A 22,988-nucleotide genomic window follows, 5' to 3' on the forward strand; every position below is an offset into this window, starting at 1 on the left:
TCCTGGTGGAGTCACCGCGTGGGCAAAGGCAGGAGGCAGAGGGCTGGGGCCCCGGGAGGCGAGTGCTTTCTTAGGGGAAGTAGGAAGATAGCGGGGATAGGAAGTGTGCCCATATCCCGAGGTCCTTGCAGGCTGCCCGGGTCTCTGCCTTTAGAATTGGCTGCCCGGGTCTCTGTCTTTAGAATTGCGGGGTGGCTCGGCCCAGGAATTTTCCTGAATTCCATTATGCTGAAAGCGCAGAGTATGGCAGGAGACCTCCCGATTATCTCATGTGGAAGTGGGAGTAAGCAAATGGTCTGCCCCGCCACTGGGGCACGGGCCAGCTGCCCCTCCGCGGCCGGGAGCCCAGCCCTGGGGAAGAGAGCGGCCACGCCCCATTCCTCCACCGTGACTCGAACCTTCAGCTGCTGGAGCTCTTGGCCACCGGGGCCCCGTATTGACCTCAGAACTGGCCGTGTCTGGGTCAGCCCGAGGTTCCTGGGCTCTGAGCAAGCGTCAGCCTGTGAGCTGGAAGGGCCCAGGGCACAACCGGTCCCATCTGCTCAACTGTGCCTGCAAAGCCATGGGGCTCCTCCCAGGGCCAGCAGCGCACTCAGCTCGGCTCTGGCCTGCAGGGAGATGTGGGACAGGGAGGAGATGCAGTGAGGGCAGCGGTGGAGCCCAGGACGGAGTTTCTGTCCCCTGGGAGTCTGCGCACACAGTGGGGCGCAGGGGAGGAGGAGGCCCTGCTGTCCTGGCATTGCTGTTGCTTCCACAACCTGAATATGGCACCCAACCCTGACCTCAGCCCTCCCTACTTGCAGCGACTCAGCCTGGTCTCGGAGCCCCAGACCGTGTCCGAAGTCATTGAGTCTACACGGTTCCACCACCTCCTTGGAAACCCTTTTCGGAGACTCAGAGTTGAGAAGCTGAGGCTGAGATTCGAGCTCTGGGGATCAGCAGACCTGAGACCAAGGACCACCTCTTCTCCTTACTAGCTGAGGGGCCTGAGCCCGTCTGAGCCTCAGTTCTCCCACCTTTATAAAGACGAAACCAGAATAAAGATAAAACCTCCTCCCGGGGTTGCAGTGAGGATCTGAGACACGAGGAGACGCCCCAGCACAGGGCCTGGTGCTCACCTGTGTTCAATCATAGCTGGCCTGCTATGACCACTTTCATCCCCTTTACCATGGATGGCCTCTCATCTGGCCCTTGCGGGTGACAGCTGTATCCATATCCCCTCGACATCCTGGGCAGGCTGCTGAGCATGCCCTGGGCTTTTACGCTCCTGGCTTTCAGCCATTTGGCCAAACACCCTCCAGCTGATCTTGTATACAAGTCAATTGTGTTTGCCCCAAGCCTTTTTCATGCCAGCTGTTCTTGATATTATGAATGCACAGGTTAATTAAATATCATATAAGCTAGCAAGTTTTCAAACTAGTTGGGTTTGTTTGTTTTCAGAGATGGAGTGTTGCTCTGTCCCCCAGGCTGGAGTGCAGTGGCGTGATCACAGCTCACTGCTGCTCCAAATTTGGGGGCTTAAGCAATCCTCCCACCTCAGCCTCCCAAGTAGCCGGGACCACAGGTGTGTGCCACCACATTCTGCTAATATCTATTTATTTATTTGTTTACTTTGTAGAGACAGGGTCTCACCGTCTTGCCCAGGTTGGTCTCAAACTCCTGGGGTCAAGGGATCCTTCTGCCTGAGCCTCCCAAAATGCTGGGATTAAAGGTGTGAGCCACCGTACCCAACCTCAAACCGTTTAAAGATTCCTTTATACTCTTAAAAATCATTGAAGATCCCAAATAGCTTTTGTTTATGCGGCTTGCATTGATTGATATTTACCATATTCGAAATTAAAGACGAGAGACTTTCAAAGCACAGGAATACACAAGCACGCATTCCATCGGCTGTCAGAGGGCAGGGCTGGGGCCTCTGGAAATCTTTATTTGCACCTTCTGGAGAAAATGAGAGCATCAAGGGCACACAACATCTTAGTCTGACCAAGAAAAGAGTTTGGACTCTGGATTCCCTGAAAGGGTCGCAAGTGGTCCCTGGGCCACTCTCGGAGAGCCACTGATGGAAGCTGATGAAATATGAATGCAGAAAGGGAGCTGCTCCCTGAACCCAGGCTGGAAGCTTTGGAAAGTCCCAGCACAGATGAAGGTAATGATTTGGGGAAAATAGTCACACGAATAATGAAGGACTCCGCCTCGAGACTGCCTTGTAAGTGCCTTCCAGTTCTCACGTCCCTTTAGAAACACTGAAACCAGAAATCAGTGCTGATTCACTGCGCTGTGGTTTCTGCCACAGAGATGACCCAGAGCTCCAGTCAGTGGGCTTATGCTCAGAGAAAAGGTTTTGGCCCCATACCAAAAGGCAGACAAACAGATGTGCTGTACTTTACATATTTTAAGTAAAAATAAAATGTTTAAGAAATGTCTATGTGGTTATGTAGGACTTCCCCACCCATCTAACTTGCCCAGCTAACGCTGCAATTACAGATGTTGCAAGAACGTTGACCCAACCCAGCCTTCCCCTACTATGGTAAATGCCCCCCAGCCCTCCACCCTCAGGCTGGACACCAGCTCCAAGTCTAATCCTTGCCTTTGACCATTTGGGGCTTGACTTTGCCTTTGACCTTGCCTCCATTGCCTGCCACATCCTTCAGTTAGTCACAAGCACGAGATGGGTCAGATTTGGTGGGTTCCTATACTGGGTCCAGTACTAACTGTGTGACCTTACAGCAGTCACCTAACCTCCCTGAGCCCCAGCTTCCTTTTCTGTAAAATGGGGAGTTACACATAAGCATGCATATACCCGAGCTCTGTGGGTGCCGTCTGTAGTGATGTCACCATCCCACTGGAACAGTGCCTTTGAAATGGCCCTTCAGCCATGCTTCCTACTCCTAGCCCCTGTGATCACTCACTTGGACCATAAAAGCCTCAGCCTTGGCCTTTCCATTTCCAGGCACTTCTACCTGCTCCAAATTAATGATCTAAATCCCTGCTCTAACCAAGTAATTCCTCGGCTCAGAAAATGTCAGTGTGGGAAGCTCAATACACCACTCGTTCAACCAAAGGCATTTACCCTGAGACCCAAACCCTCTTTGACCTGGTGCCCACTTACCTGGGTGGCTTCACCCCCTACTGCTACAACGGTGCCTGAGGACCAGTGCCAAGGTGACCTGCCCCAACCTCCAGGGGCCAGATGCCATGTGGAGGGCATTACATGCGTGAACCCTGAATATCGCCATAAAGGGCCTGAGTCTGAGTGCATCCCCATTCTGCAGATAAGAAAACAGAGGCTCAGTAGCATCAAGTCCTCTGCCTAAGGTCACACAGAGGACAGTGGCAGAGCCAGGATTGTAGCCCAAGTCTCCCTGACTCCAAAGCCCAGAATGTTCGTATGCTCCTTTCTGGAGGCACTGAGACCTTCCCTGCTCTTGTGCCTTCCCTGTTCCCTGCCCCTGCTCACCCCAGCCCCTCCTCTCGGCATGCCTGCCCACCTTTCTAGATCCTGCCAGTCTTCGGGGCTCAACACCACCTCTTTCCGGATGCCATCTGGGTCACAGCCCCCATGCACCCTGCAGACCTCTCCTCTGCCGGAGGTTCTGACATTTGCACAGGGCCTGCATTCTCCTAGGCTCTCCCTGTTCCTTCCTTAGGAAAGTGAGTCTGGCCCCTACAGTGAGGTCCTCTTTCCCTGCCTCACACTCTAGAGCAGCAGGCCCCAACCTTTTTGGCACCAGGGACCAGTTTCATGAAAGACAGTTCTTCCACAGTTGGGCAGGGGGGTGGTTTGGGATGATTCAAGCTCATTACATGTATTGTGCACTTCATTTCTATTATTACTATGCTGAAATATATAACGAAATAATTCTACAACTCACCATCATGTAGAATCAGTGGGAGCCCTGAACTTGTTCTCCTGCAACTAGATGGTCCCATCTGGGGATGACGGGAGGTAGCAACAGATCTTCTGTTGTTAGATTCTCATAAGGAACGTGCCACCTAGATCCCTGACATGAACAGTTCACAATAGGGTTGGAGCTCCCATGAGAATCCAATGTTACCACTAGGAGGTGGACCTCAGGCAGTAATGCAAGCAATGGGGAGCGGCTGTAATAGAGATGAAGCTTTGCTTCTCACCTCCTGCTGTGTAGCCCAGCTCCTAACAGGCCACGAACTGCTACTGGCCCATGCCTGAGGGGTAGGGGGTTGCTTGCTCTACAGCATCATCACACATGTCTTTGCTCCATCTAAGTTTGTTGAGTATTATGTGCAGTCACTGATCCAGGCTCTGAGACTGCAGCCATGAACAGCGTTCCCACCTCAAGGAGCAGAGGTCCCTGATGGGCAGAGGGCTGCTGAAGCAGCAGCAGACACACAGATGGTCCAGTCTCAGGTGACAGCTATGAGGCAAGTGCTCTCAGCAAATCAAGCAGGGAGCCTGGCACGTGCAGGAGAGGTATTATTTTGTGTAAGTGGCCAGGGAAGGGACCATAGTAAGTCAAAGGCACCGGCCTGGCCAGGGCCAGGAAAGGGACCGTAGTGAGGCAAAGGTGCCGGCCTGGCCAGGGTCAGGGAAGGGTGTGCCAGGCAGGGCACCCCAGGGGCACAGGCCAGTACAGGGAAGGGCTTGGTGTGCTGAGCATGGTGGTGAGGTCAGCATGGCCAGAGCTGAGGTGAGTGCGGGCAGCTGAGGTCTCAGAGGTCAGCAGGGCAGGGTCAGGGAGGGCCTCAAGGGCCATGAGCAGGTCTTGGCCTCTTATCCTAGGTGTGTTGGGGGGTTGGGGAGGGTTTCAAGGAAGAGAGTGACATGGTTTGAAGGACTGCAGGGAAAAGTGACAGTGGAAGTGCCAGGCTCTCACCACCGTGCCAGAGTGGTGCAGGGGTGGGGGGTGTTGAAGCATAGGTTTCACTGTTATTCGGGTAAAGTGAGACCAACAGCTCACAAGATTGTCTTTGGCTGGGCTCAGTGGCTCATGCCTGTAATCCCAGCACTTTGAGGAGCTGAGGTGGGCAGATTGCTTGAGCCCAGGAGTTCAAGACCATCCTGGGCAACACAGCGAAACCCTATCACTACAAAAAAATATACAAAGTTAGCTGGGCATGATAGCAGGTGCCTGTAGTCCCAGCTACTCAGGAGGCTGAGGTGGGAGGATCACCTAAGCCCTGGAGGTTGAGGCTGCAGTGAGCTGAGGTGGCACCACTGCACTCTAGCCTGGGCATCGGAGTGAGACCCTGTCTCAAAAAAAAAAAAAAAAAAAAAAAAGATCGCCTTTGACACAATGGTTTGTTACTCACAGTTCCCAAGAGGCAGAGACACACCGGGCTATGTGGGGCCACTGGGAAGCACCGGGGTGAGGAGGCAGAGAGAGCACTGGGGAAATGGTGAGCCAGAGCCTTTGCTGTGGTTTTCATAGCAACAAATGAACAAATAGCAACCGGGTTATGCAGGGCTAGAGCTGAGTTTGAATAATTTTATAGGGCTCAGGGTGTCTGGGCTTCCAAGTTGTCTGGGCTCTGGCCCCGGGACGACTGGGGAGCTGCATTGCCCACTGTAAAAGCTCAGGAAGGGAGATGGTCAGGGTGGGCTGGGATTGATTGTTTTGCATACAAAAGGTGTGCTCCAAGTGCTGCTATATCTAGGGGTTAGCTAGCCCCGAGGGGGCAGTCCTTCCCAGGTCAGCAACATGTCAAAGGATCATAAAATACAGAAAATAATCAGCATAACTAATACAAGCGTGGTTAAGATGAGGGGGCAGAGCCGGGAGAATGGTGGATCCTCTGAGGCAGGGGGAAGACCTGACGGTGAGAGAGTGGCTTGGGAAGGGGCGGGGTGGCTGTTTGGTCAAGGTGGTCGGGTTGATTGGGAGGTTGCTGTCAGCCTGAAGGAGGAAGCCAGGGCAGAGCCTTCCCGCAGAAGAGACTGCAGGAGCAGGACAGTCGGCGAGATGGGTTCCAGGGTGGGTGTGGGCGAGCAGTGCCCGGTGGAGCTCAGCGATGTGGCCTGCATGGGCTGGTCACTGCGACTGAAGATGGAACCATGCTGGGGAGGCAGCTTAGGTGGGGGGACAGACCCAAGAGCTCCGAGTCATTAATGCTGGGGGCGCCACCTGTCACACAGTGGGTGCACCAGCCTGTGCTCAGGGCTGAGGTCTGGGAGTCATCGGCATAGAGATGGCGTCTGAGGCCACGGACTGGACAAGACCAGTTATGGGAGAGGGCTGAGGACTGAGCCGCTGGGCACCCTGACATTCATGGCCAGAAAGAAGAGCAGGTGCAGCCATGGAGGCACGATGGGGACCAGCGAGGAGTCCATTGTCCTGGAGACCAAGTGAAAGTTTCAGGAGGAGCTGCCAACAAAGTCAACAGGGCCAGAAGATTGGATTAGGGTTGGCATCTCCAGACGAGCCTCTGTGGAGGGTCTGACAGGGTGCACTCAACTTGACCCTCAATGAAGCAGAATATTACCCACTCCCAAAAGAACCCCTTGCTTCTCATAAGCAGAGCTATATTACCAAAAAATTGTACTCAACGATTGTATTTTGAATTCTTTCTCTAAATATTTGTGGAACCTCTTTTCTCTCTGTTACATTAGTACCTAATATCTTCTATTTTTCCTCTTGGGTCCACAAAGTGTAATATATTTACCATCTGGCCCTTTATGGAAACACTTCAGTCATCTTGAGCCAGAGCAAGAAAGTGGAGGAGGCATTTTGAGAATGGATGAGGGGCCACGGGACACATAGGACCCAATGCAAGGTACAGTGGCTTCCTGAGGATCAGGGCATGGCAGCCTTGGGGTGATCTGGTAGGTAGAGACTCTGGTAGGCCTGAAACATTCTGGGAGTGGTCTTCGTGCAGCCTGGGGAAGCTGGGCGGTCAGTTCCAGCCCAGCCTCCTCCTGGGGCTTCGTCTCTGAGGCAGATGGGGAAGTCAGAGAGAGTGGAGTAGCTGGGGAGGGGTGAGGGTATCTCACCAGAAATATGTCACTGTCCCCAGTATTGCCCCTCATGGCTGTTGCAGTTCTGAAATGCTTTAGGCAATGCTGTGATCAATGTCTTGTCTGTTTCTGATCAATATCTGTCTGCTGCACTGCAAGCAGGCAGGGACCAGCTCTGCTCTCCCAGGTGCCTCTAATACCAAGGACATGGCTGGTGCTCCCTCAATATTTGTTGGAAGAACCAGTGAAGGAATCAATGAATGAGCAAATGAACTATGCCCCACCCTCACCACAGTGCCCAGCCCAATGACTCGTGCATAGTAGATGTTCAGAAAATATTTGCTGAGAAAATTAAATTTTGGCTTTTTTATGCTTTCTAGCTCAGGTGTGTATGTTTGGTGCCTTTGACGCCCTGGGCAGGGCTGAGCCCTGGGGTGGAGCAATCTGCTTCTGATGTGACTCAGGGCTCACAGGATTCCTCTCCGTAGCTAGCCCATCACAGCCAGCCCCTGAAGTCTGCCTTCAGGGAGGCGCAGACAACTCATGCCAGCCAGCCCAGGGCAGGGGGAATATCCATGCCAGCAAGTTTCGGCTGAGAGAGCCTTTTGGCAGAAAAAGTCATGTTTATTTCCCTTGTTTCCCCCTAGAAATTCCAGTCATCACCTAGACCCTTGATGAGTTAAGTTGCACAAACTCCTGGCCCAGGTGACCTCAGAAACCACTGGCCTTCCCTGAGGGAACTTGAAAGGGGGGCATTTGAAATGGAGGGGAAGGAGAACTGACCCTCGAAATGCAGACAGGCTGCTGAGGATGGGAGCCTGGGGCTGGTGCTAAGGGTGTACAATGCAGTACTATGGTTAAAAGCACTGATTCAGAATGTCTGAACTGCCATTCTGCTCTTTCTGGGGATCTGAGATGTGTGACCTCAGGCAGGCGTGCAGCCTCTCTGATCCTCAGTCCATATTTGTTAACTCTGAGACCCACTCATGAGCAAGACAGACCTGTGGGTGCAGAAAGGGCCTGTGGTGTACCCAAGGTTATGAGATGGCTGTCCCAGGCCCTCTGCTGCGGAATTGGGCTTTGAATCCAGCTCATCTGGCTCCAAACTCAGGGCTTACCCTCTTCCCACACTGTCCCTATCGGGGGCAGAGTTTGGTGGATGCAAATCGCAGTCCCTTATGGTGGAAAAACAGTCGAAAGGGGATGGCTCATGACCTGGGGGAGATGGACCAGGGTGCAAGGAGAGGCAGCTGGGATTTCCCCACCCCGATTCCCTGGTCCCCGCCTTTCTCTGCCCTGCCAGGAAGAAAATTCCTCAGGGAGCGTTGGGCCTCCGACCCTGGGCAAGTCACAAGGTTCAGGGAGGCTGAGGTTTCAGCCTCAGCTGAGACTTGCCCACTTCTAGATCTGACCAGGACCTGACTTTAAAGGGGCCTTTCAAAGCATGCAGAGCTGATGGCACACCCCAAAAAGCCCTCAGGATCCCCACTGGCCCTCAGGCCTGCCAAGGACCCTGCAGGAACCCGGCCTCCTCATGCTGCTGGCGGCTCTCCACCATGGGAGAGGAGGCCTTTCACAGTCTCTGTGCCCCAGACACGGTGCCCAGCACCTATAGGGCAGTCAGCAGAGGCTGCCCAGCAGGGAGGAGACCAAGTCTCCTCCTCGCTTTGCCACAGGTTCAACAATGAAGAACCCAGGTGCAAGCCTGAGCTGGGTCCTGGGTGCCCCATGGCAGGAGGACGCAGCCACTTGCAGGTGGCAACTGAGAGAGCCCTGGTGCTCTTCCCCAGCCTCTCTCACGGGCCTGCTGCGTTGCCTGAGAATCCCCACCTTCTGCCTTCGTACCCAGCCTTACAATCCAAGGTTAGCAACTTGTGCAGCCTCAGGCTCCCAGGACGGCCCACAGTGCTCAGCCTGCTGCCCCGGACCTGAGTAGGAGCAGGTTTGCAGAGGATACTGGGGATGAGCCACGGGGCTGGGGACAGGGTTGGTGAGGAGAGAGATGGTGGGGGTGAGTCCAGTCTGTAGCCATCAGTGAGACTGGACACCAGCCTTCCCAAGCCCAAAGCCACGAGGCTGGGGGCCACAGAGGTCACCAACCCCTGAACAGGGACTGGAAAATGTTCTATTTCTGCAACTTTCATCAGCTGCTGCCTTTGAAGTCAACAACAGCTGAACTTCAGCAACTCAAAACTACCCAGGTGGCTGATGTGTGTAGTTTACACGCATCCTGGAAAACTCACAAAGTAACTTCACAGACATTTTTTAAAAAGCAAAAAGGTAAATAACTAGTAAGCACTCAAAAATTACTTCTACCAAGAGCTGGAGAAATTGTCCTGTCTCCATTGTGGGGGACAAGGCTGAGCCTTGGAAACCAGGTGACCTTCTGTGGGAAAAACACTGTGATGTGAATTCGGGAGGAGGTGGGTCTGCGGCCTGACCCCTCACATCGCCCTGTCCACCTATTCCACTACCCCAGTCATAGGGCCTTGCCTGGACAGGAAGATGCACTGTCCCGGAATGATGCATCCAGAAGCTCGGCCTTCTGCTGAGGGCAGCCCCCTCCCCACTCAGATCTGCTTGGGCTGTACAATAGAGCACGGGGAAGCGGCCAGGGGGTACCCCCTCCATCCCATGCTTGGCCGACTGGCCAGCTCTCCACACCACCCTCCTGTGGTTGGCTGAATAACGGCCTTTGAAGATGTCCACGTCATAATCCCTAGAGACTACAAATATGCTCCCTTCTATGGCAAAAGAGGCTTTGCAGATGTGATCTGGAGATGGGGAGATAATCTCGGATGATCTGGTGGGCCCAGTGTCATCACGAGGGTCCTTACGACACCGGGAACATGAGGGTCAGAGAAGGCCATGTGATCTCGGAAGCAGAGGGAGAGAGTTAGACTTGAAGATGCCATGCTTTTGACAATGGAGGAAAGAACCAGGAGCCATGAGTGCAGGCGGCCTCTCGAAGCTGGAAAAGGTAGGAAAACAGACTCCCTTTGAGCCCCTGGAGAGAACCAGTCCTGCTCATCACTTCACGTTAGCCCAGTGAGACCGACTTCAGACTGCCGGCCTCCAGCACTGTGAGATCATAAACTTCTGTTGCTTTGAGCCACTAAGTTTGGGGTGATTTATAGTAGCTGCTGCAGTTTGGATGTGTGTACCCCAAACCTCATGTTGAAATCTGATCCTCATTGTTTGGGTCATGGGGGCAGAGCTCTCAGAAATAGCTTGGTGCTGTTCTGGGGGTAGTGAGTTCTTGCTCTCTTTGTTCCCACAAAAGCAGGTTGTTAAAAAGAGCCTGGCACCTCCCTCCCCCGGCCCTGCCCTCCCCTCTGTGACCTCTGTGCAGCCAGCCCTCCTCACCTTCCGCCAGGAGTGCAGCAGCCTGAGGCTTTCACCTGATGCTTAATCCTTAGCCAGCAGAATTGTGAGCCAAACAAGCCTTTTTTCCTTTATACATTTCCAGCCTCAGGTACTCCTTCATAGCAACACAAACTCACGAAGCTCCCAGGCTGCTCCAGCTAATGCAGCGTCTGTCCCACGGGACCTGCTCTGTCTCTGCTGCTCCGCAGAGAACCCTGCCCGGTGAAGTGCTGGGAAAACCCGATTTATCAGTGATGTTTTCCGATCAGTCCCCCTGGGATCCACCGCACCATAGGCAGCACAGCTGTCTGGAGGGTGAGATTTCTGGAGTAACAGGAAAATAGCCACCCACACAATCCCTGTCTCCACACTCAGGGATCCTTGGAGTTCCTCCACCTGGAGCACAGCCTTTGCTTCAGTTCCCAAATAGGGTCACTGTGGGGAAGAGGCGTGCTCATCAGGATCCTTCCCGGGGGCTGGTTTCTCGGTGGGGAGTGGGTGGCCTCACGGGAGAGGCTTTCAGAGGAAATCTGAAAGGGAGGGAAGTCGTGCCCTCAGCCCTCAAAGATGCACCCCAGCTGTTCTGCTCCTGACTCCCACCTGTCCTCCATTCCCTGCTGGGTAAAGCCATTCCTGACGCTGGCAGGAAAAGATGGGGTCTTCCCTATTTCCGGCCTGGACACACCAGCCCCCAACCTCAACACACCACCGTGGGAGGCGGTGCTGGGGAGAAAGGGTCCCCGCTGTGCTCAGGATGGCCCAGCTTCCACAGCCCTAAGCCTGAGACGTCCCCTCTGTATGGGCTGAAAAGTGTGCCCCAAATTCATATGTTGAAGTCCCAATCTCGAGTACCTCAGAATGTGACTGCATTTGCAGACAAAGTTTTTTAAAGAGGTGATGAGGTTAAGATGAGGCTGTCAGAGCGCGCCTTCATCCCCTCCGACTGGTGTCCTTACAAGGAGAGGAAGAGGCAGCAGGGCCGTGTGTGTGTGGCCACACGAACACACAGAGAGCATCAGCCATCAGCAAGCCGAGAGAGACCCCCACAGAAACGAGCCCTGCAGCACCTTGATCTCAGGCCTTTGGTCTCCGGACTGAGAAAAACAGTTTCCGTTGTTTGTGATCTTTTTTTCCTGGCTGCCCCAGCTGAGTGCACACCACCTCCTCAGCGATAAGGACACGTGCCACAGACACCAGGGGTCTCAAACTCACAGCTGCCGGGGACCAGGCAGGCCACCGGAATGAGGCCTGTGGTCACCCAACCTTCAAACTGGAAGGTCTGAAGACAATGCTAGGCCTGACTGTGGGCTGGGCCGGACCTCCCACCCTGACTCACACCCCAACAGGACTCGCACGGGGAGTCCCTGCTAACATCTGAATCCTTCTCTCTCTGGTCTTGAGTTTTCTTCTGCCTGTTGCTAGCACGATCACACCTCATCTCTCAGCAGCCAGCACAGCTGTAACTCCCCTTTACACAGAGCCTGCACAAGTCGAGCAGGTCTGACACTAAACCACTGTGATTCATTCACGCCCCAGGAAGAGCCTGGCTGCAGAGGAAGAGCACCCGCTCCACAGGCGTCACTCACATGGGTCCATCTTTAATTATGTTAAATATTAATAAAAGTACAGTGTAACTGCGATTTACTGAACATACTTTACAGGACTAAGGGAGTACAATTTAACACAGTCTGGTACACAGCTTTTGAGAACAAAAAGGAACTTCAATACCATGTTATGAGAAATGCTCTAATTCACTTTGGTTTTGAATGGCAGGCTCAAGAACCACCGCCCAGAACGGAACCTATCCTGTCAGCAAGAGCCGGGCCTCGAACGAGAGGAAGCAGAGGCAGCAGAAGTGCCCTCTGGAGAAAGGCCCCTGGAGGGAAAAACCATGTCTGGATGGCATTGATTGGCACAGAAGGGATGGGACTGCATATATAAAAAAGATCCGCATAATAAACCAAATAATATTGGAAATAATACCTTCAGTAATACTTCTGTAAGAAGCAGAATTACACCACATGTTATTCACATGCATAGGAGTGCATAAGAAAAATCCCTTGTTATAATTATGGTTGGTGTGGAATAGTAAAATATGTACTGAAAATGACAAGTTAATTGGCAGAGAAATTAATCTATAAAAGGGTTGTGTCCAGAGCGGAGGAGCCTCATTAGCAACTGGAACTGAACAGAACTCACTCAGAAGACGCACTCACCCACACGTGCGAGTACACACACACACACACACACACACAGAGTACTGCAAATAAATACACACACACACTGAAGGGATCTCTCCCTAAAGCATCCTTGTGCTCAGACCAGATTTCCCTGCTGGCGGCTGCTCCCAGTGCCGGCTATAGAGAAGGTGGGGACTGTCCCTGCAAGTGGGAGTTCGGGACACACAGCTCCTTCAGTAGCAGGAACAGCTCCTGGCCATCCTGGTGCTCAGAGCCCTCTGCACACCTTCAAATGGGCTGTGTGTCCCTTCCCTGATGGCAGAAAGACAACAGCACCAGGGGACGGCTGAGCGATTGCAGATCCTCCTACCCCTAAAGCCCGGTCTGTCTCACACATGCAAGTTAGAGCTGGGTAGACGGGTGCTTGCACTTTCTGGCTTTGGTGGACGAGACCTTGGCCTGAGAACTTTGGTTCACAGGAAGCTTCCCTTGACAACACTTGAGTGCAAAGCTTTATCCAGGTCCCACCTGGGCTGTTGCCAAGGATGCTCGAGTCTTCTCTTCCATCTTGCCCGTGACTGCCAAGAAATGACAAGATCTCTTGCCCATCCATCGGTAAACCAAGCTGCCAAGTAGCCTGGAAAATTCCATGAAGAACACGACTCTTAGAAACCTCATCCCAAATCTCAACACGCCACGTTCAGCCCAAGTTCAGCTTATGCATTGTGTTTCGGAATTGGGACATGGGTATCTATAGTCCCTTGCTGGGCGAGGAACTTTGACCACACGTAGTGGAGAATGTGGAAATAAACGTTTTCCAATGGGAAGGCGGAGAAATGGAGCCTGTAGCCGGCCAGAACTAAAAATTAAAATCCTCTGTTTCTCTGATGATCTTGTAAAGCTGATGAGGGCTTGAATTACCTACATTTTCCATGAAGTGTTCAATTCCTTCAGGTTGCTCATTCTGGCATTAACAGCAAAAATTTCCCTTCCAATTATAAACTGAATTTCTTGACATATAAAGAGGCAGCAGAGAGAGAGCCAGGACTGGTTAAATGCAGAAAGTGGTTTTGTTTTCAATGTATTCATTTTCTAGGTTAAACATAAGTAAAGTCCACAAGGACAGAATAGGAGGAGGTCAGAGAGATGAAGGTGCTGCCAAAAGCTGACTGATTTTTTTCCTTTTGGAAACAGTGACGTTAACAGGGTTTACATCTGAAGAAACTAGAGGGCTGACTGTGGAGTAAAGGAGAAAAAAAAATGAAGAGCCTCCATTCTCGAAAGACTGCGGTTCTCTGTCCCAGTGAGCTTAGCGATCCCAACAAGCGTTTCAGAAGTGAATGTGATATGATCACACCTGTGAAGATAGCCACTGAATATAGACAGTCTGCGCAACACAGCGAGACCCCATCTCTAGGGGGAAAAAAGGGAACGTGAAGTGTAAGTTCCAGCCAGCCCTGTGGCATGACCTCTGGCGTGCTGACTCAGAACCCAGACTGAGGCTCGCCAGAAGGCGGAGGCGGGCAGCGCTGGGCTGCCTTCCCTAGGTGTTCTCTCCACACCCAGTGCAGGGTCAGCTGGCTGCATCCCCAAGCTCCAGGACGCTCGGAGCAGAGCTGAATTCTTGAGAAATGGGGTCTTCACTGGCCTCAGACGAGGAGCTCTGTGAGGGGTCCATTGCTGAGCTCTTGAACATCACAAAAGAAATTCCAAAATGGTTATACTTCATGTGTGCCTAGAGTGGCGGAGTCCTGGGGTTTTCCATACCATGAGTCAAACAGTTCCCTGCAAAGAGATTTGTAAAATCCTAGTGATGACGGCATTGGCGGGCCTAGCATGTGCAGCAACAGTTCAGCTCTCACGTCGTCTTCCACGCAAACGCCTCATCAGCGAGGACCTGCGCCAGCCTAGCGTTGAAAGGCCTGTAGAAATCCCGCAGAATCTTCTGTGTGATGGGCCACATGGGCCCCAGGTTCCGGTCCTCGGGACGCCGTGCATTGGAGGCGGGGCTCTTGGTCATCAAAGCCTCCTGCTTCTCACTTAAGGGCCCTAGAATGAAAGAAGAGGAGTCCCATAAGGCAGGAGGCATGGCAGGAAGTAAAAGGGACTTTGCAAAAATCCCAGCTATGCTTCGTATTCAGGCAGGATTTTCCTTTAAGAAGAATGTATTTGGGGATTAAAATTCTTTGGCTGGATCCATTTTGGAAGCACTGAGGAAAGTGGAAATACCATTAGGAAATTGCAAAGAAATTCTGTGGCGGGTGCAGGATGCCCACCCACGGGGGAGCCCAGCTGGCATTTAATGATGATACAGCGTCTGAGGCTGACCTCAAGGATTCCCTTCCAATTGCCCTTGGTGGGCTGCTCTCCATGGGTGTCAACCCATCCTTGGAGGAACGTGCGGCCTGCCGGGCACAGCCCATGGGCTTCAGTTTTCCTGCTCAGCAGCCCTCTGGAATTCCGCCATCATCGTTTCTATTTCAGGCTGCTCATGCCAAGGGCCCCGGGCCTGCAGTTTCACCCTGTGCGTCTTGCTGTGAAGTGGCCATAGGTTGGAGGGTGGGGAGGAGGCCACCTGTGCCCAGAGCCCCCACGGGCTGAACCTCCATCTGCAGCAAGGAGATCAGTGAGGAGAGGTCTGCCGGCAGGGGCTGTCAGTCACCTCCACGCCCCGCCCTCTGGAGTGAGGCGAGGCACTAGATCAGGCCGGCAGAGGTTGTCAGTCACCCCCACGCCCCGCCCTCTGGAGTGAGGAGAGGCCCTGGAACAGGCCGGCAGGGGCTGTCAGTCACCTCCACGCCCCGCCCTCTGGAGTGAGGCGAGGCACTAGTTCAGGCCGGCAGAGGTTGTCAGTCACCCCCACGCCCCGCCCTCTGGAGTGAGGAGAGGCCCTGGAACAGGCTGGCAGGTGCTGTCAGTCACCCCCACGCCCCGCCCTCTGGAGTGAGGAGAGGCCCTGGAACAGGTCGGCAGAGGTTGTCAGTCACCCTCACGCCCAGCCCTCTGCGCCACAGCTTCTTAGTGTAACCCATCACTGCTCAAGCCTCTTTACCCAAGGCTCTTGGGATCTGGCCAAAGTCCTTAGCCCATATACAGAAAAAGCACATCCCAGCATCCTGGGGCCATATGAGATACAGAATTGGCCTTACTATCCATCTTGGGGACAAAAGACAAGCTCATTAATGGGACAGAGACAACATGTGGTCAAATAAAAGAAAGATGAGTCTAAGCCTTGGAAGGGAAAGAACTCATCCAACTCCATCACATTACCAGCTCTCCAAAAAAAGGAGAAACAAAATCAAATGATCAAAGAGGCCCAAGTCCCAGTGGCAGGCAGATATATTTCCAGAAACACTCAATTAACCAAGTTCCCGGGCAAGACCATCAGTCAGGGCTGCAGGAGGTGTTCTGGGAAGGAGGGCAGCTTGTTCTGAGCCTGTTCAGCCTTTCAAGCCATCCCTGGGTGCCCCGTCCACATGGGCAGCCCTCACTCCGCCAGCACATGCCTCTGCCAGCCATCACCACAGTCAGCAGTGTGGCCTGTCACCACAAAGTGACTCTCAGGCCCGTGGGGGCGCTGGTATCCACAAGCTGAGGGCAGGTGGTCATGACCCAGGGGCCCAGCACCCATGACCAGCAGCCAAAACTCAGCCACATGGCTGTATCCAGGAATTTCCCAGAATACCCGAGATGATGCAATGATCTGTCTGTTCCCTCCTCCAAGCCCCATGTCCTCTGCTCCAGCTCCCTGGTGACATCCTGTTGGTCATACAAAGCTCAGCTCTCAGGCCCTTTCCTTCCATGAAGGCTTCCTCATCCCTGCAGTAGCTGGGATCCCAAACCATCAGCACGTACCTTACATGACAGTGCTGACCTTCCCCATGGCACCCTACCTGTCATTCAGTTAGGTGAGCTATGGCCTCTTCCTCTGCCTTCACTAGACTATAAGTTCCCAGAAGGGAAACTATCTCCTCCTCTCCAGAGAATCCCTCACCATACTGTGCACAATAACCTGTGTACAGCTAGTGCTCAATAAATGGTACTTAACAGGCCTCCTGGAGGGCATCCCCAGGTCTCCCAGCTCAGCCCATTCCTACCCAGCTGACCAGGTCTGCATTTGCCCCAGAGGACTCCCAGAACAGTCTAAGGTCATGCTTTGCCCCGTCAGTCTAAGCACCACACTCATACCTAGGTTCAGAAACTGGAAGACCTTGTGCATGGTGTACTTGACGTTGGATGCATGATCTTCCAGGCGAAGAATGAGAAACTGTTGCTTGTCAAAAACACTGAGCCAGTCCAGAAGGTACACAGCATAGAGCCCGACCTGGAGCCTCACCTAGGACCACAGAAGAAGGGCATTATTTCAGGAGCAGTTGCCCCAACACCATAGGGCACTTTTCCAAAAGTGGTATGGCATTTCACTAGGATACCACAAAAGAGTTATCCTAGCAAAGTTACTTTCAGAAGCTGGATTTTAACACAAGGTGTTCTTGCTTCTTTACAGGGGGTTTTGTGCTACATGTGCAAAGAATTCCTATATTAGGGGTTGCATTTAATCCTCACAACACCCTGTGGGTAGCTCCATGCCTCCATTTCACAGGTAAGGACTGAAGTGCAGGGAAGACGTCAAGGTTGTGGCCACCAATGGTGCGCATGTTCTTTGCACAATATCCTGGCTATTTCTCTGTTCCCAGTGTGACCTCTATGCCCAGCACACAATGGGCTGTGAAAAATCAACCACAGACACCCCAAAGACAACCTAGATGAGTGAAGAGCCAAATGCCTGATGCCAGAGGAACATTCTTGACTGTGAGGGTGTGTGTAAATCAGCATCTGATCAGCACTGAACCAAGTCCACAGGAGGATGTTTCTATTTAAGTCCTTTCTACTTTCTAGTACCCATTTCCTGGGTCTTCACCCTTCTGTACCTTCTCTCAAGCCTTACTGCAAGCTGTGTGGTAAAGATTTCACTCTATTCTAAGAGAACTCTGGCCTTTCCCTCAGCTCCTGGGGGGTGATCTCTAGGCCCCTGGACATCCTACCAGACAGAAGTGTCCTGGTTGGCCTGGGGGTTTTGGTCATAGGCAGGCTAACACTGTGCTTTACGATGGGGCCTTGGGCCACATGGTATCAGTCCTGACTCTAGTAGGACTGGAGACTAAAGGTCAGCCACAGGAGCTGCATGTGATGGAGCCCCAGTAAAAGGCCTGGCCCCCAAGGCTTGGCCTGGCAATACTCCCCAAGGATTGTCACATACCATGGCCAGTGGCACTAACACCGTCCATGACTCCACAGGGAGAGAAGGACCCAGAGCTCCGCATGTGGGCCCCTCCTGGACTCTGCCCCCTGCACTTCCTCTCCCTTGGCTGATTTTAATCTTCATCCTTTCCCTGTAATAAATCATAATCAAGAGCGTAATAGCCTCTAGTGTGTTCTGAGAATCCTTCTGGAAAATTACAGAACCTGAAGGTGGGTTGGGGAATATCTCTCCTGAACTTGCAACTGGTGTCAGAAGTGACAGCAATCTTGGGAACAGTTTCCTCTAACTCCACAGTTCACCCTAAACTCTTAGCAAAGCTTCCAGGAAAAACAAAAACAAAACAAAACAAAACAAAACAAAACAAAAAAAACAGCCTCTTCCTCTTTCGCTGAGGCCCCCTTCTCCAGGACTTCTCCCCTTGCCCCTTCTCCAAGTGCCCAGGGACCCTGCTTTGCCTGTGTCTGCACAGAACTTCTCATCTCCCATCTCTCCCCAGTTCACACCACTCCCTTTGTTTGTGCCCCATCTACAGCTGCCTGAAGCTGATACAGCCTCCTGGCTGGTCCTCCTTCCCCTGCACTCCCATCTGCACCCTGCCACCAGCATGGGCTTTCCAAAGCAGTGAGCTAGCCACAGCCAGCTCTGCTTAAAGCTTCCATGGCTTTCTAGGTATAGAAAGTTCTGGGCCTGGCTTAAACTTCCAGCTCATCCTCTCATATATGCAGCACTTCCCGGCTCCCCAGGCTCCTCTCTGGAGTTCCCATTTTTTAGGCAGACACTCTCATGTCACATTTCCTTTCCTGCCCAACTTGACCTGGACCTTGACCTTGAGGGCAGGGACTGTGGCTTCTCCACCATCCCATCCTTGCGAAGCCTGCACTCTGGCCCTCAACATGGTTCTCGGGTGCAAATGCCGAATACAGTGTTAACAATAAGACAATGAAAGATTGGGCAAAATATGTACACATGCTAACTATTCTTTTCCCATTTCATTATTTTTCTAACCATGGAGGAGGATGGGGAGGAAGAAAAGCAATTAGAGTGGATAAGTTGCCTTCAAAATTCATTAGCTGTTTCCAACCCACACTTTGTTGCTACCTCACATGCCAGCTCAGAAAAAAAGACCTCAAGCTGGGCCGAAGCTAAAGAGAAAATGAGAACGTGCCAGTCTCGGAAATAAACATGCGTGTCACCTCCAACGCAGACGAATCATGACGAGACCATCTTGCTGTTAAGTCACCGGCCTCCCGGGGCTTTTCAATTCTCTCCCTGGCAGGCTTGTAGGCCGTCCCTCGTAGGGAAGACCAGTCTGATGAGGTTTTTCTTTTTCAGAGAACGTGCCTTTCAACAGGAGAACTTTCCAGAAGGAAAGCAGCCAGGTGTTTGTGGCAAGCTGGGGTGTTTTAGAGCAGCTGTGGCCTGCCTAGCATCTGGCTGGGCACCTGCCCGACAGCTCTCTGAAACCTCGTTTGTGCCCATCCTCGTGAAAGCCCCCTGAGCGGTCTCAGGTGGACACAGGCCTGCACCACAGCATGGTCCTCCTCAGTAGGCGGCGCTGAGCCAGGAAGGGGAGGAACAGAGGAAACCGCAGGGGCTGCGCGCGGGGAAGGCCTCCAGGCACTTGGCTGCTTCTCCGGGGGCTAGCTCCCCTCCCGCTTTGTGCCTTCCCTCTGATCCATCCACCCCAAAGTCCCCTCAATTCCCACCCCAACCCCCAGCCCCCGTGCCAGGGAGGGGGAGTGCGGTCACCTGAAGTTTCTGGTGCAGGCAGTATCACTACTGCAACCATATGCACCATGAAGACAGGACAAAGACAGCCCCCAGCAGACTGTTTTCCCTCACCTTTTCCCAGTATAGGACAGAGAATCAAAATAGAACAAAAAGAAAAAGGGTATTTAGGGCAAGGGCCCAATGTGCTTAAAATTAGAAAACATCAGAGCTGCGAGAAGCCTCTGAAGTTAACTGCGCCAGCCGATTCATTGATAGAAACATGAAGGTGCAGGGCAGGGCAGGGGGCTACCCAGGGTCGGTGGCCAATACCCTTGAAGCCAGGACCCGAAGCCAGGTCACCTGTGCACACGGAGCTTGTCCCCCATGCAGGACCCCAGGGAAGAGCAATCCCCACCGAGATCCGAGGCTGAGCTGAGCACAGTCCCAGTCCCCTCTTCTCCCCAGACAGGTACCTGGCCGAGCCTCTCCATCCCCTGCTAGGGATTTCAGTTGGGAGTTCCCACTCAGCCTCCCCACTAATCCCCATTCATTCATTTGGCAAATAAGCTGAGCTCGTGCCACCATGTGCCAGGCACCCTGCTAGGCAATGGTGATGTGCTGCTAACAGAAGTGGCCCTGGCCTCAGGGAGGCTGCAATCTCGTGGAGACAGCTCAACTGGTAAAGAAACAGACTTCAGCGATCACCTTGTGATGCACGCAGTGGAGAAAAGGAGTGGGTAGAAAGAGAAGACTGTCAGAGTAAAGCAAGCCCTGGAGTAGGTCTCCCCAACCCCAGAGGGCAAGAAGGAGAGAGTGGTGACAAGAACCCTGGTGGCTCTCCAACCGGAGCCCACAAACACCCACCTGGAGGGCCTGAGAAACAGACCATGGCCCTGTCCCCAGAGTTTCTGATTCAGGAGGTCTGGGGCTGGCAGAGCGTTTGCATTTCTGACAAGTTCCCAGGGGCTGTGGCTGCTGCTCATCCAGGCACCAGGCTTCTCGGGACCCTGCTCTGAGGCAGGCGCACTGGCCCCTCTGAGCACCCCCAGGGTAGGGTGTGCTGCAGAACAGTGGCGGGGGCTGGACAGAGGCAGAGGGGTCTGTGCTGCCCCTGCGTCTGGGTGCCACAGGAAGGTGGTGAATGACTCCAGCAGGGTGTGCCAGGGCCTGGGATGCCTCACAAAGCTGCCCTCCCAGGGCTGTGGCCGGGCTGGGATTCACAGCTGGAGGGAAACTGGCTTCTCCTCCCAGAAATGAAAATTCACCTCTATGAGGAGCGTTTCCGATTTCGTGGCTCTTTCTCTGACGTGTGAGCTCTCCAGGGACTGAAGAGAAGATTAAGGGACAATCTGTTACTGCCACATCCCTCCTGTCCACTGAGCCTGCCCCTGGGAATCTCCTTTGACCAGAGGCACCCGCTAAGCTACTGTCTTGTCATCCTCAGCAAAACACAAAATTGAACATAAAAGCCCAGGCCTCCTGCCAGCAAAACGCTTTGCTTTTAGGAGCCAGCTAGGGAAGGCAAAAACTCCCTGAGTGTCAAAGGCCAGCAGACCCAGGACTGACCCTTGAGCCTGCCTGATAACAGCTATTGGTGGGAGGATTCACCTCTGCGGGCCTCAGTGTTCCCATCTGTGAAGCAGGGATGGATTTCAGGGGATCTCTAATGAGACGATGCATTGAAAGGACTTGGGACAGGGGCTGGCAGTAAAGAATAAAGGTTAGATCCCTTTCGCCTCTCACAGATAGAGTTTCAGAAACCTTTTATCAGAAAGATTCAAGCATACACAACACGGGGAGGATCACGATGGCGCCCACGAACTTATGGTTCAGGTTCAGCAACGCTCTCAAGTTCACAGTCAGAGTGTCGACCTGGAGCAGGAGGGCAGGGGCACACCCTCCCTTCTGTGTGGGAGAAAGTGTCCAAGTGCTTGGCCCCAGGGCACTGGATGGGGGTCAGCACGCTCTACGTGGTACAAAGTGCACGGTAGCATGCAGATTGCACATGCATATTAAATATTCGCTCTTCTGCAGCAAGAAACACTATTTAAAGCTATTAAAATAAACTGTGCCTCGGGTCAGGAGTTCCCCCTGCCCTGCCTCTCCTTGCCCATCAAAACCCAGCCCAGCTTAAGCTGCTTCCTCCTAGGAGTCCCCAGTGCAAAGCCCACACCTGCCCCACTTTTCCCAGTCCTTTTCAGGCAGTCTCCTGCAGAGAGAACTCAGTGGTCCCAGGGCCGCAGCGGAGGGCTCTGGCCCCTTCTGCGAGCACATTAGCTGGATATCTTGCCCCTCGCTCCCCTCATCTGCTGACAGTGACATTGACTGACTCCTGTCTTCCCACCCACCCATCGGGTTTGTTATGAGAGTCACGCAGGATAATGAACAGGAGAAAGTTTCAAAAGGCACAATGTGCTGGAAATGCCAAGGTGGGGACGGACACATGCCTCATTCCAAGCACACAACTGGTCACAGCACCGTCCTGCAACTTCTCTCTTGGACCAGGGCCTGCCACGCCATGGGTGCCGAGTAGCAACCACTGAAGATCAGACCGTTGGGGAAATGTTGAGGCCAAACACACGTCTCGGGGAAGCTGGGTTAAAAGGCCTAGCTTTGGGTCCTATATCCTCTGCTTACTGGCTGTGACTCCAGAGGAAGGCTGCCTCCCTGAGCCTCAGTTGTCCCAGTAGGAAGCCCCAGGCATGCAAGGGCCTGTGTTAAGGTTTAGTGCCAGGCTGATGCTGAGTCTACACTAGCTGAATCCATCACTTCCCATCCATACTCTGGCGAGCACACATAGCCTCCTCGGCAGGCTCCACCTGGTGGCTCTTGTCTACCAGAAGGCACTTGGGCAGAGAGGGGGGCCAGGCGAACGGGGTCACCTGGCCGGATGGGGCCAGGAACCACCAATGCCTTCCTCCTTCTCATCCCTCCCTCAGTCAGGGTGCTGGCCTCAGACAAGCCTTGAAGGTCGTGCACCAAGCTCTTCCTTCCCTTAAACGAGGCCCCTATCAAAGACAGGACAACACTCCTATTTGGTTCCTCTTGGATTTTCCTTGGACTTTTCCCTCAAGATCCATTCCTGGCGGAGGCCTGCACCACCTGACCCTCGAGGGACAAAGGTGCACCCTCACTTCCCACACTAAAGTAGGCGAATCCCCCCGAGCCGTGCTTTAAATTCACCTGGAGACAGTCTCCTGACGATGTCACAAATTTTGTTCGTAATTACAGTTGTTTCGGATTTCAAATTATATCATTTAATAATGCTGGGGAATTTCCTCTCTTTGCTTTGCATTTATAAATATTGGCTGATTAAGTGAGAGGGTGAGTGCCAGCCAAAGAAGTGAGCTCAGAGCCACGAACCCCTGTAAGGGGGAATTATCTAGTGGTCACGCACTGGGGGAGACACAACCAGGCCTGTCTGTTCAGATTCGCCTCTGTGCCCCCAGATCTTCAGAGATGAGGACGTACAGGGAGGGCACCTCTGCTCTGAGTGTTTTACGGCCAGCTTCGGGGAGGAGGGGACAGGGAGGCAAGGGTG

General features: G+C 53.2%; 1 protein-coding gene across 1 annotated transcript in view; it reads right to left on the bottom strand.

The window, feature by feature from the left end:
• Nucleotides 1-11,838: 11,838 nt before the first annotated feature.
• CHST15 (carbohydrate (N-acetylgalactosamine 4-sulfate 6-O) sulfotransferase 15) overlaps nt 11,839-22,988 on the bottom strand; it is a 63,731-nt gene continuing 52,581 nt past the window's right edge. Inside the window, exons 7-8 of the mRNA XM_011986414.1 lie at nt 16,666-16,813; nt 11,839-14,526 (exon numbers count right to left, since the gene is read on the bottom strand). Of these exons, the coding sequence (XP_011841804.1) occupies nt 14,336-14,526; nt 16,666-16,813 (339 nt within the window). The 3' untranslated portion in view covers nt 11,839-14,335. The remainder of the gene's footprint in view (nt 14,527-16,665; nt 16,814-22,988) is intronic.

The sequence above is a fragment of the Mandrillus leucophaeus genome, unplaced genomic scaffold, assembly GCF_000951045.1.
Source record: "Mandrillus leucophaeus isolate KB7577 unplaced genomic scaffold, Mleu.le_1.0 Scaffold299, whole genome shotgun sequence".
Classification (NCBI taxonomy): Eukaryota; Metazoa; Chordata; class Mammalia; order Primates; family Cercopithecidae; genus Mandrillus; species Mandrillus leucophaeus.